Here is a 12,800-nt window from a genome sequence, read left to right as displayed (position 1 = left end):
ATTTTCGTGCGCATGTAGCAACCAATCAGAGAGGCTACACGGATTTCTGCACAGCTACGTCATCAGTATGGAATTTTTCTGGTCGAATGTCAGACGTCAGCTGAGCGGGAAAAAATTCTTAGGCTTACCTCGGTGTAAAAACTTGTGAATGTTTTCTTTGTTTTGGAGCTATTGCTTTCCTGTTCTGTATTGTTTCTAGGTTCTTTGTTGTCTTGTTCGTTCTTTGCCGGTTATACGTCACAGGTGAGTTTTCAGGTTTTTACACCGAGAATGAACCAAATTTTCGGGCTAGACTCAGGCTAACAACACTGTTCCTCAAAATGATCAAGGGCTAGTGCATTTATCGGTTATAATGAGGCTGTTGTCTTTTAGGATATTATCTGAAATATTCCGAAAGCTTGGTATGCTAAGATCTTCCAGAAACGTAAAAGGTGTTTTCCTATGTGACCTGAGATGGTTTTCTCTCACCTATTTTGACTTCACTTGCGGTGAAAATTTTGTAAAGATTTTGTATGCCCACTGTTGCACGAATGAGAAAACTTTTTCAACGGGTTAGATTTGTGCCTTCAGTAACAAACATGAAGAAGATTATTGCACCCAATTTAGTTTTGCAAATTGGTTTTTATTTTCGTTGCTTTATGTGAATCTAAGAACTGACATTCAGAAAAAAGGAATATTATAACGTGTCTTTGAAATCTATTAGTATTGAATTTAGCTTCTTATTTCCAAAAAATGTACTGATAAGTTATAATTACTTTACCTCAGAGCATTTTTAATTGACTGTCGACAGTAATTGTATTTGAATTTACCTCGCTCTTCGATTGGTTAGAAAAAGTCATGCAACGTACTCTAGCCAATCAGGGCAAACATGCTGCTTTTTCAACCAATCAGGACCAGAAACAAAACCAATCGTGACTTGGCGTATACAAATTTTCCCGCGCTTGGCAGCGGTTTCAAGTTTTCCCGCGCTTGGGATCGTTGCATGTTTTCCCGCGCTTGGCACCGGATGCACAATTTTGTTTCGAGTCTTGATTGGCTCATTGCGTTCTTGCACTTGTGATTGGCCACATATTTGACTTGCTTAATTTGGTTTTACGACAGTCATTTGAAATGTGCTCTCATGCATACGAATGCAACGTTTGTTTATTGTAATCCTCGTCTGATCTTGATTAATCCTTGAAGTGTGTAACTGACCATAAAGGATGTAGTATATTAGAGCACTAATATACTTGACTACCCATAACACTTTTACAATACTAAGCAAATACATCTGACTTGAGATTAATGGTGGCAGTACAGTCTAATTGGTGGTAAGGCTTCTCTGTGAGAGAAATTAATGGGGCTCTCACAGCGAACTTGTGTGAGTATTGAGAATAAAAGAAAACGTGAAGGCGTTTAACCGCGAGGAGAGTGTTGTGTTTCAACTTTTGGCAATCTCGTACCTTCGAGGAAATGATGGTTTGACAGGTGGTTTGAGCAAGTTTTGCCGTCGGCTTTTTTGTACAATTTAGCGTGCCTAACCCGCTCTGAAAATCTGGCAACATGATTTTAGTTAACATTCACATTAATATTGAAAACAAAGTTTAATTTGCTTGTCAAATCTAACATGCGGATAAAGAATGTGGAAGAAAACATTTATTTGTTACAAATAATAATAATTTAATTTAATAATTTTCGTATCGTTTCAACGCAGTCTAAACGTTTCTTACTTCGTTTATTTTCTCGTTCTTGACATCAACCAAAATAAACTTGTCACTTTTATTCGTGAATAATAATTTTAATAACAATTTTAACCACATTAATCATTTCACGTCTCGACGATTCAAATTCAAGTTGGATAACGTTTCTGTTCTCTAAAGTGCTGCTTACGTGCTCCATTCTGTGGATTTCTCAAAGCAACTTTGCTCAATTCACCATGATATTGTTTTTGCAACTTTTTTTGCATTCAAGGTCTTTTTAGAACCCAGTCCGTTGGGGCCACACAGCAGCACGGTTCAACAAAGAAGGGTAGGGCTGGAGCGAGTCTACCTTATTGATCTCCAGTCGCTGTTTTGTTGCAGTCAAATGCTATTCATTCGTAACTTTTGTGATCAAATTCACCTGTTTGCCTCAAATTTTCTGCACATCATACATTACATCAACCACAACAGTGCGTTATTTTGAGAGGTTAAAAGGAGGGTCTGAATGGGGGTACCTCGATAACGCTAAACACTTAATTTTTTGGCCCTGTAACATGAAACAGTTAAATTTTTACGCATTTTAACACTAACAGTATAAAATTAACTATAACAATAAATTTTATCCAGAAAGATAAAAAACGTCTCCGAAATGGCAAATATTATTTTGTTTAGTATATCAAGAAGTTTCCGGCCATTTTCCGACGTTTCCGATCATTTCAGCAGAGTGCCCAAGAATAACGAAGACTGCCGAAGATGTCCGAAGACCTCCGAAGATTTACAAGGAGAAATCCGAAACTTTTCTCTAAGCTCATGAGTGATTATTTTACCGATTTTTGAAGAGCAGATAAGAATTTACAGTGCTAAAAGACGATAGGTTTTTCACGAAAAACCCTCCAAACACTTAACAGTATTTTCTCCGGAAGCAGTAACATTAAAAAATTGGCCAATGTAACAGCAAACACTAAAAATTATGGGCAAATAACACTAAACACTAAACCCCATTCAGACCCTCTAAAAGGTGTCCACTTGGTTAATCAAAAATGGAGACTTTTAAAAAATCGCTGAAGTGTTTTAACGTTAAGCTGACCATCACAGCTAGTTAAGTGGTCTACCAATGAAGGACACTATTCATTTATGGTGACCATGTCACAGGGTGCAGAATTTGAATTTCTTTATGGAGATTTCATATCTCTACGAGGGTTAGGTCACTGTACGTTTAGTCAAATCGCCGAAAGGCACTTTAAGGTGCAACTACTTAGACTAGCTCTGTACCAACTGAGCTACAAACTGCACAACTTGTAACGCTCACCATATTTTACCTTTTGTATTCATTTTTTAGCTGTCAGTCGTTCCCAGTCTTGGGCGGTCAATCAGTGGCAAACAACAGCTAAAAAGGGTAGGACTGGACTCACTTTTTAAATATAAACTTCACATTAGAGGTGTAAATAAATCAAACAGTTATTTGAACCCTCGAAAATAAGGCATTTTTAAATAATCATTTAACAACTAACCTGTAATCGCCGAGTTAAATTTGATAATGCTAACCCTAGTAGATAATTTCACGGAGAAACTAATAAGTAATTTACTAGATCAAAAAAAAATTGAGCTAAAAGGTTAAGAATAATAACTTAAATGTCTTATTTAACGATCTAAAAAGTACATTCATGTTGATTTATATCTCATACCCAGGTTTAAGTTAACGGGCGTTTCTTTCAGTGATTGGAGCGAACTTGAGTTAACCAACGAAGAGAGACATTAAATTTGAAGAAAAACCCTGCTCTTTTATTATTAAAATTAGTTGGACCAAATAAATGTTTTCGGGTCCTTTTTAGTGTTCCAAGGAAGAAAATTCATTCTACTTTTTAGTTTCCATACATTTACGATAGTACTGTTACATTAAGGTTTGGCTATGCTTAAGAGAAGAGGAAGCATGGCAAAAAGTTAATGTTGTGGATAAAATTCTTTAAAGAGGGATCATTTATCACTTTCTGCACCGTAGCTTGGAGCGTTACACAAAGGCTCTCGACTACAATCAAATAAGCAAAGCTTTCCCTAGGTTCAAATGATATTAGTACCCATGAAAATGAGCTAGCTCAGTTTAGCTGTAGAATTCACTGTTTTGTGTTTGATTGCTTGTGTTTGTTGATTACTTACAGCTCTTGTCACTGAAGGAGACCCGGATGCTACGCCTGCTACAGATGGTAAGCCGCTGACCAATCTAAGTCTTAACTCTTTTTATAACTAAGTCGAAAGCTGGGGTTCTAGCCGACATCCTGATCTTTGTACACCTCATCAATAGTAAATCTGGGCGAGAGGTATTACCCTTTGTGCTGTAAAATATGAATGGAAGGCCCAAAATAATTCGCCTCCCCCTTCAAGAGAGAAACGGCCTATCGCCACTCCCTACCTTTTGACCACTTTTGAATCCTCCCTTATCGCGTAGTCAAGTTGAATGATTGATATGGATTCAAGATAAACCTGTTTGCCAACCTGTTTTTCAGGATCAACCGGAACAAGCAAACGTGGAAAAGTGAAGCACATCATCTCATCGTTCATGTCCAGCTCAGCTTTTCAACCAGTTGCCTCAACTTTGTAAGTTGACTTTCTTCTACGCTCCTAATTAACTGAATAATATAACTGAAATATAAATAAATATTGATGGATCAATGTTAATTGGGTAATACCGGAGACCTATGGTCAGGCCACAAGTGCTATAATCTGATAATTATAGGTCCAACGACGAATCACAGCAAAAATCTCTCCTACAGTATATCAACATAGTGACATGTTAACATGCTAACATAGGTTAAGTTAACATGGGTTAACATGTTAACCCATGTTAACGTGTTAACGTTAACATGTTAACGTGTTAACGTGTTAACCCATGTTAACATGTTAACGTGCTAACGTGTTAACCCATGTCAACATGTTAACATGTTAACGTGTTAACGTGTTAACATGCTAACGTGTTAACCCATGTTAACATGCTAACATGTTAACATGTTAACGTGCTAACGTGTTAACCCATGTCAACATGTTAACGGGTTAACGTGTTAACCCATGTTAACATGTTAACGTGTTAACGTGTTAACCCATGTTAACATGTTAACATGTTAACGTGTTAACATGTTAACGTGCTAACCCATGTTAACATGCTAACATGTTAACCCATGTTAACATGTTAACGTGTTAACATGTTAACCCATGTTAACGTGTTAACATGTTAACCCATGTTAACATGTTAACGTGTTAACGTGTTAACCCATGTTAACGTGTTAACATGTTAACCCATGTTAACATGTTAACGTGTTAACATGTTAACCCATGTTAACATGTTAACGTGTTAACATGTTAACCCATGCTAACGTGTTAACGTGTTAACCAATGTTAACATGTTAACGTGTTAACGTGTTAACCCATGTTAACATGTTAACGTGTTAACATGTTAACCCATGTTAACATGTTAACGTGTTAACATGTTAACGTGTTAACCCATGTTAACATGTTAACATGTTAACGTGTTAACCCATGTTAACATGTTAACGTGTTAACCCATGTTAACCCATGTTAACGTGTTAACCCATGTTAACATGTTAACGTGTTAACCCATGTTAACGAGTTAACGTGTTAACATGTTAACGTGCTAACCCATGTTAACATGCTAACATGTTAACCCATGTTAACATGTTAACGTGTTAACATGTTAACCCATGTTAACATGTTAACGTGTTAACATGTTAACCCATGTTAACATGTTAACGTGTTAACGTGTTAACCCATGTTAACATGTTAACATGTTAACGTGTTAACCCATGTTAACATGTTAACGTGTTAACCCATGTTAACGTGTTAACGTGTTAACCCATGTTAACATGCTAACATGTTAACGTTTTAACGTGTTAACCCATGTTAACATGTTAACGTGTTAACGTGTTAACCCATGTTAACATGTTAACGTGCTAACCCATGTTAACATGCTAACATGTTAACCCATGTTAACATGTTAACGTGTTAACCCATGTTAACATGTTAACGTGTTAACCCATGTTAACCCATGTTAACATGTTAACGTGTTAACCCATGTTAACGAGTTAACGTGTTAACATGTTAACGTGCTAACCCATGTTAACATGCTAACATGTTAACCCATGTTAACATGTTAACGTGTTAACATGTTAACCCATGTTAACATGTTAACGTGTTAACATGTTAACCCATGTTAACATGTTAACGTGTTAACCCATGTTAACATGTTAACATGTTAACGTGTTAACCCATGTTAACATGTTAACGTGTTAACCCATGTTAACATGTTAACGTGTTAACCCATGTTAACATGTTAACGTGTTAACCCATGTTAACGTGTTAACGTGTTAACCCATGTTAACATGCTAACATGTTAACGTTTTAACGTGTTAACCCATGTTAACATGTTAACGTGTTAACGTGTTAACCCATGTTAACATGTTAACGTGCTAACCCATGTTAACATGCTAACATGTTAACCCATGTTAACATGTTAACGTGTTAACATGTTAACCCATGTTAACATGTTAACGTGTTAACATGTTAACCCATGTTAACATGCTAACATGTTAACGTGTTAACGTGTTAACCCATGTTAACGTTAACGTGTTAACGTGTTAACCCATGTTAACATGTTAATGTGTTAACGTGTTAACCCATGTTAACGTGTTAACGTGTTAACCCATGTTAACATGTTAACCCATGTTAACGTGTTAACATGTTAACATGTTAACGTGTTAACCCATGTTAACATGTTGACGTGTTAACCCATGTTAACCCATGTTAATATGTTAACATGTTAACGTGTTAACATGGGTTAACGTGTTAACATGTTAACCCATGTTAACATGTTAACGTGTTAACCCATGTTAACCCATGTTAACATGTTAACATGTTAACGTGTTAACCCATGTTAACATGTTAACGTGTTAACCCATGTTAACATGTTAACATGTTAACGTGTTAACCCATGTTAACATGTTGACGTGTTAACCCATGTTAACCCATGTTAATATGTTAACATGGGTTAACGTGTTAACATGTTAACCCATGTTAACATGTTAACGTGTTAACCCATGTTAACCCATGTTAACATGTTAACATGTTAACGTGTTAACCCATGTTAACATGTTAACGTGTTAACCCATGTTAACATGTTAACATGTTAACCCATGTTAACATGTTAACGTGTTAACATGTTAACCCATGTTAACATGTTAACGTGTTAACCCATGTTAACCCATGTTAATATGTTAACATGTTAACGTGTTAACATGGGTTAACACTTTAACACGTTAACATGGTAACATGTTAACATGGGTTAACACGTTAACACGTTAACATGTTAACATGGGTTAACACGTTAACCCATGTTAACGTGTTAACCCATGTTAACATGTTACCATGTTAACATGTTAACGTGTTAACGTGTTAACGTGTTAACCCATGTTAACATGTTAACGTGTTAACCCATGTTAACATGTTGACGTGTTAACCCATGTTAACATGTTAACGTGTTAACCCATGTTAACCCATGTTAACATGTTAACATGTTAACATGTTAACGTGTTAACCCATGTTAACATGTTAACGTGTTAACCCATGTTAACATGTTAACGTGTTAACCCATGTTAACCCATGTTAATATGTTAACATGTTAACGTGTTAACGTGTTAACCCATGTTAACATGTTAACGTGTTAACATGTTAACCCATGTTAACATGTTAACGTGTTAACCCATGTTAATATGTTAACATGTTAACGTGTTAACATGGGTTAACACTTTAACACGTTAACATGGTAACATGTTAACATGGGTTAACACGTTAACACGTTAACATGTTAACATGGGTTAACACGTTAACCCATGTTAACGTGTTAACCCATGTTAACATGTTACCATGTTAACATGTTAACGTGTTAACGTGTTAACGTGTTAACCCATGTTAACATGTTAACGTGTTAACGTGTTAACCCATGTTAACATGTTACCATGTTAACGTGTTAAAGTGTTAACCCATGTTAACGTGTTACCATGTTAACGTGTTAACCCACGTTAACATGTAAACGTGTTAGCCAATGTTAACCCATGTTAACTGTTAACATCGATTATCATGTTAATAACGTCATTACACGATGTTTGGTTTCCTTATTTTTGTATATCTTAGGAGAGTTTATTTTGTTGTACTGTTGTAAAACGTATAGTTATTACATTTGTGACCATCTGTTGTTACATTTGAGGCCAGTATCACATGTGAGCCTAGGTATTACTTATGATATCCCTGGGTTCAAACGAGTTACCTTGATTGTGTTGATGTGTTTTTATTCCTGTGAAATACTGTTGGTAAATACTTAGATGTAAGCCTTTTTCTTTTCAGTCCAATCCACGAGCACCACCTACTCCCCCCTGGAGAGAAGGTTCTTGTAGTGGTGAGTGAAAAGGAGACAAGTTCCATCATTGCCTATACACTGAGGTAAGGTCTAAACATAGGCACGTGTAGCGTGCAAAGGGTTCTTTTGCCCTAACACTATTAAATTCCGCTTGTAAGCCCTGGGCTTATACAATTTCGTAAGAGGTTTTGGGTGCGCTTATAACCGGGGGCTTATATCCGCTGGAGTATACGCGTATAAAACGTTTCGAAAAGAAGCTTCAGCACTGTTGATGGAAATACGTTTTTCATCAGTAACTGGTTTTGAATTAAGTTTAAAATATCGTAGTAAATCAAATTCATTTCAATGTTTGGAACAATATTAGGAAATGGGGGCTTTAAATCGGATGTATTTTTTTTTGTCTACCAATAGGTGGGTCAATAACTGGGGAGGGGGTGGGGTTAATTAGGAGGGCTTATAAGCGGATTTTACGGTATTTTTTTACTTGTGGATTTTTTTTTGTTATTTTTATTTAGTTATTATACGGTTTTGCAACAATAAAACGTGGTGAAAAGTTATTCTCAAAAAAAGGTCACAATATTACCTATTTGCTATAACAAAAGAGTTGGATCTTGATCACAACGCGGTGTAAAAAGCCATTTCAGAGTCGACTCTTTCCTCAGTTTCAAAACGAGTCTGGTCCACAACTTGAGTTTTAATCCCATGGTTTTGCTCCAGGACTTGTGCTTGTTTTGGAAGCTAAGGCAAAAGGCAGCTTGAAAATAGCACGTATTTTCAACTAAGAACTGCTAACAAATTTGGGGGGATATATCACTGGAACTTTCCCTTCTTCATCTCATTTCGAAGAAGAGGTTTTTTGTTTAAGAAAACTTTATGTTAAGAGTGGTTAAACTATACATCATATCAGTTGAGAAACAGAAGAAAACCAGCTATTCTGCCCTAAGATCGATAAACCTAAACTTTAAAATAAATTAAGGGCAGCTCATTAAAACAATTAATATAAGTCTGAAAAAAAAGCCGATGCAATGAGTCAACTGTTCTATTAAAAGTTTGGCAGTTAACGGTGAAAACGAGCTCTGCATTTGTCATTTGTATTGAGAACATACGCGTGTAAGCAAATGTAACCGTAGATTTCAGTGATCACGTGTAAGATCAAATGGGATTTACTCACGCGCTGTTCCCATCGTAGCTCAGATGGTAGACCAGTGGACATGTAACCCGAACATCGTGGGTTCAAAGCCTACCTGAGCTACTGTATTTTTAGTGGCCAGGATGACAGTGTGGCATTTTGATTTATTTTTTTATGTCTGAGGATGATTCTAATCAAGTAAGCAAATGCTTTTTTCTAGTACTAAAGAATATAACGAACGCTTGCACGATATTCAGCGGACCCTGTCAGACATCAAGAATGGAGCGGCCAGAGAACATCTACAGAGTAAAAGGTAACCATGTTCTACATTAAGTAAGGACATTGAAACGAAATTAGTCGAATAGGTAGCCTCCTAGTTGCCATGCAAGATTGTGTAACTTGTCACGCAAGAAAGGTTGCATGACATGTCACGCAGGTTACGAGATTGCATGGACAACCAAAACAACAACAACATAGGGGTCTGACACGCGTGCGTTATTACAGATATGCGTTGGCAAGCTTGCGTTGACAGGCGTTCGCTGACACGCGTACGTTAAAACGCGTGCGATGACACGCATGTGTTGAAACACGTGCGTTGACACGCGTGCGATGATACGCGTGCGATAACACGCGTGCGATGACACGCGTGCATTGACAGGCGTGCGATGACACGCGTGCGATGACACGCGTGCGTTGACACGCGTGCGATGACACGCGTGCGGTGACACGCGTGCGATGAAACGCGTGCGATGACACGTTTTCGATGTCACGCGTGCGGTGGCACGCGTACGAATTGGCACAGCTGCAATATGAGCAAAAGTGCAGTTAGATTTTAATACCACGATTTTAAGGTTTCTGAAGTCTCATTGGTTTGCCATGCGTTTTGATGAAGTTGTACTAGAGTCAACTTAGTGACGTGTGCTTCCTTTCAGTGACTTCAGTAAATCTATGGAGGTATCCCTCAAGGGACAGACACAGCTTGACATTCCTTATGGTTCAGAGAAGTACATCAGAGTAGATTCCAGTTCAGACTCTAATGAAGGTGAGTAGTTCGTAATGTCCAGCCTCTCTAGTTCTCACAAGTTAAAGAACTTCTGTCAGACCGACAACTCACTATTAGAATTTCCAGGGATTACACTTTTGTCACACTTTTGTGTTCTTGGGAAGACACATCACTCTCAGAATGCCCCTATCCACCCAGGTGTATATGGGCACCAGCGAATTTAATGCTGGGGGTTAACCCTACGATGGACTAGCATCCCATCCAGGGGGAGTAGTAAAATACTCCTAGTCACTTCATGCTACTGAAACCTGGATAAGCTTCGGCCTGATGGGCTTTTTTTCGAACGCAGACTTAAGCTACCTACCTACACTTTTGTCACCATAAATTACGTCTAAGTGCGTTTAAATTACCTTTGTGACATCATGCTTGATGAAAATTAACTTGCAGGTTATGTACATCTGGATATTGTGAATCCCGAGACGGGATACGGGACGGGACAGGACGGGGAAACCGCGAGCGGGATCTCAGAGAGGTTAGAGTTTATGAACAACAGTCAAGAATTTCGAGCGGAGCCTGATTCACAATCGGCACATCACAATAAACACAAGAAAGTGGAAAGAGTAACGTTCTCCAAGATGAAACACGCTGCTGGTCAGAAAGAGGATGCAAAGAAGGTGGAAAATGGTGCAGCACAAGATAATCCAGCTCAAGATGATATTGGTAAGAAGTAGAACTTAACTTGAAATAAATTCCCATACGCGCGCTTGCGCTCGAAATTACGGCGCCTGCTACGCAGGCTAACTTGTCAGCCTCCTGCCAATTGGGATTTTTAACAAGTTTCTGTTCTATTTTAACAATATTTGTTTGCTTTTAGTTTTTTTTAGTGTCCACAATTAGCACAATAGACAGTTGTGTGTTTATTTTTGTGAAAAGCCATGTTACAGAAAAGGACCTTCATAAAGATACCTCGAACAGTATTGTATTATTTCAAGTTAAACAGAAGAATGATGTGTGTGATCTTTTCATTTTTCAGATCTTGTGCAGTTCGGCTTCCAAAGAAAAGATGCCAACCCAGCAGTGGATTTTCATGTCAAACACCGTAAGAGCATACTTTTCTTTCCTTATTTGTGGTACTTTGTGTATGTCCGGTCACGCAATGTTTCTTTCCAGTGATTGTGTGACGTCTCTTTTGGCTTCCGTTACTGCGTGACAAGCCTAGTGTATATTGTGTAATAAGTTAAACACATGTTTTAAATAGTTGAGTTGCTTAATGCTTGAGTGGCTAAACAGATTCTATTTTCTTTTGTCAATTCCAGAGTTTGCTGACAGCACTTGCCGATTCTACTGCAGTATTTATTACGCCGAGCAATTTAGACTTCTGAGAAAGAGGATCTTTCCTGATGGCGAGGAGAAGTAAGAGTTGAAGAATTCTCTTAGTTAAATTCCTTGCAAATCGTTCAACTCCTTGAGGAGTTTTTTACAGCCTAAAAGAAGACAACTATATGATATCGCTTACAGATCAAGCAGTAATATACTCGGTACTTCCCAAAATCACACGTTCCTAAAAGACTCTTTGCTACAGGTCACTGGGACAAGTAAAACAATAGGTCTGGTACAGCTACAGGGTTACTGCAAGATTACCGAAGACTGCATGTGCTCTTTTTCATTCTTAAATTTTTAAAGATCTACCTAGAGTTTTAAAAAGTCTAGGTAGATGTTTATGGCTCGAACAAATTGCCGCCGAGCAAGTAACGTTTCATTTCCACTTGCCTGATTGGCAAGGGCCCAGGGAAGTCTTCTGTCGACTAAACCTTAAAAACATTTAACTAAGACAAACATACACTGGGCCAGCACAAGTTGCGACCTGTTTGTCCGGAGGGCCGGCTGGAATTCAAGTCAGTTTTTTTTCGAGCCTTGTGTTGCCTGCGTAGGCAATCAGTTTGACAAATGAAGGATTGTGGTTTCCATATTGGGCAATACGTTTCTTTCATATGTGGTTGAAACACAGTACAGGGTGTCACAGTTACGTTCTTTGACCTCTGTTAAAATCACCACGCATCCTCCCCTCCCATGTGACACAGGAGGATTCTAAAGAAGACACGTGATTGTATAAGCTATCTCTTACAGGTATATCCGTTCGCTGCAGCATTCAGTAGCATGGGGAGCCCAAGGTGGCAAGTCTGGATCAGCATTTTTCAAATCGTTTGGTGAGTACAATTGTTGACTATCTTGTTTTTTTTGTCATGTGTCGAATTGTCTCGAACTTGAAAGAAAGCGGGTAGACAGACAAAAAAGACATAATCCGCCCGATAGTCGGGCTTCTTGTTTACAGGGTTACAGGGACCGCGGAGCCGGGGGGCTGAGGGGAGGGGGGGGGGCTTTCCGAAAAAATAAAGACTTACTAAGAAAAGAGTCTCTAAATCCCCTACTTCAAGTCACTAGTCAGCCCCGCATTTGGAAAAAATGCTCCGCGGTCTCTGGTTTAGTGTGCGGTCAATCAAAGTATTTGACAGCTAATTCTTGTGTTTTTTTAGGTTAATTTACAATTTATTTCAGCGGATGTTTTATGTA

General features: G+C 38.1%; 1 protein-coding gene across 1 annotated transcript in view; it reads left to right on the top strand.

Annotated features, from left to right (window-relative positions):
* Positions 1-12,800, top strand: part of LOC144630964 (1-phosphatidylinositol 3-phosphate 5-kinase-like) — a 54,122-nt gene that overhangs the window by 37,759 nt on the left and 3,563 nt on the right. Inside the window, exons 25-35 of the mRNA XM_078489319.1 lie at positions 1,951-2,007; positions 3,019-3,075; positions 3,836-3,880; positions 4,181-4,271; positions 8,085-8,180; positions 9,447-9,539; positions 10,159-10,268; positions 10,677-10,949; positions 11,263-11,328; positions 11,546-11,642; positions 12,357-12,436. Coding sequence (XP_078345445.1) covers positions 1,951-2,007; positions 3,019-3,075; positions 3,836-3,880; positions 4,181-4,271; positions 8,085-8,180; positions 9,447-9,539; positions 10,159-10,268; positions 10,677-10,949; positions 11,263-11,328; positions 11,546-11,642; positions 12,357-12,436 — 1,065 coding nt within the window. The remainder of the gene's footprint in view (positions 1-1,950; positions 2,008-3,018; positions 3,076-3,835; positions 3,881-4,180; positions 4,272-8,084; positions 8,181-9,446; positions 9,540-10,158; positions 10,269-10,676; positions 10,950-11,262; positions 11,329-11,545; positions 11,643-12,356; positions 12,437-12,800) is intronic.

This window comes from Oculina patagonica, chromosome 11 (assembly GCF_052425735.1).
Source record: "Oculina patagonica isolate OP01 chromosome 11, crgOcupat, whole genome shotgun sequence".
In the NCBI taxonomy this organism is placed as follows: Eukaryota; Metazoa; Cnidaria; class Anthozoa; order Scleractinia; family Oculinidae; genus Oculina; species Oculina patagonica.
This window is presented reverse-complemented; position numbering and strand designations above follow the sequence as displayed.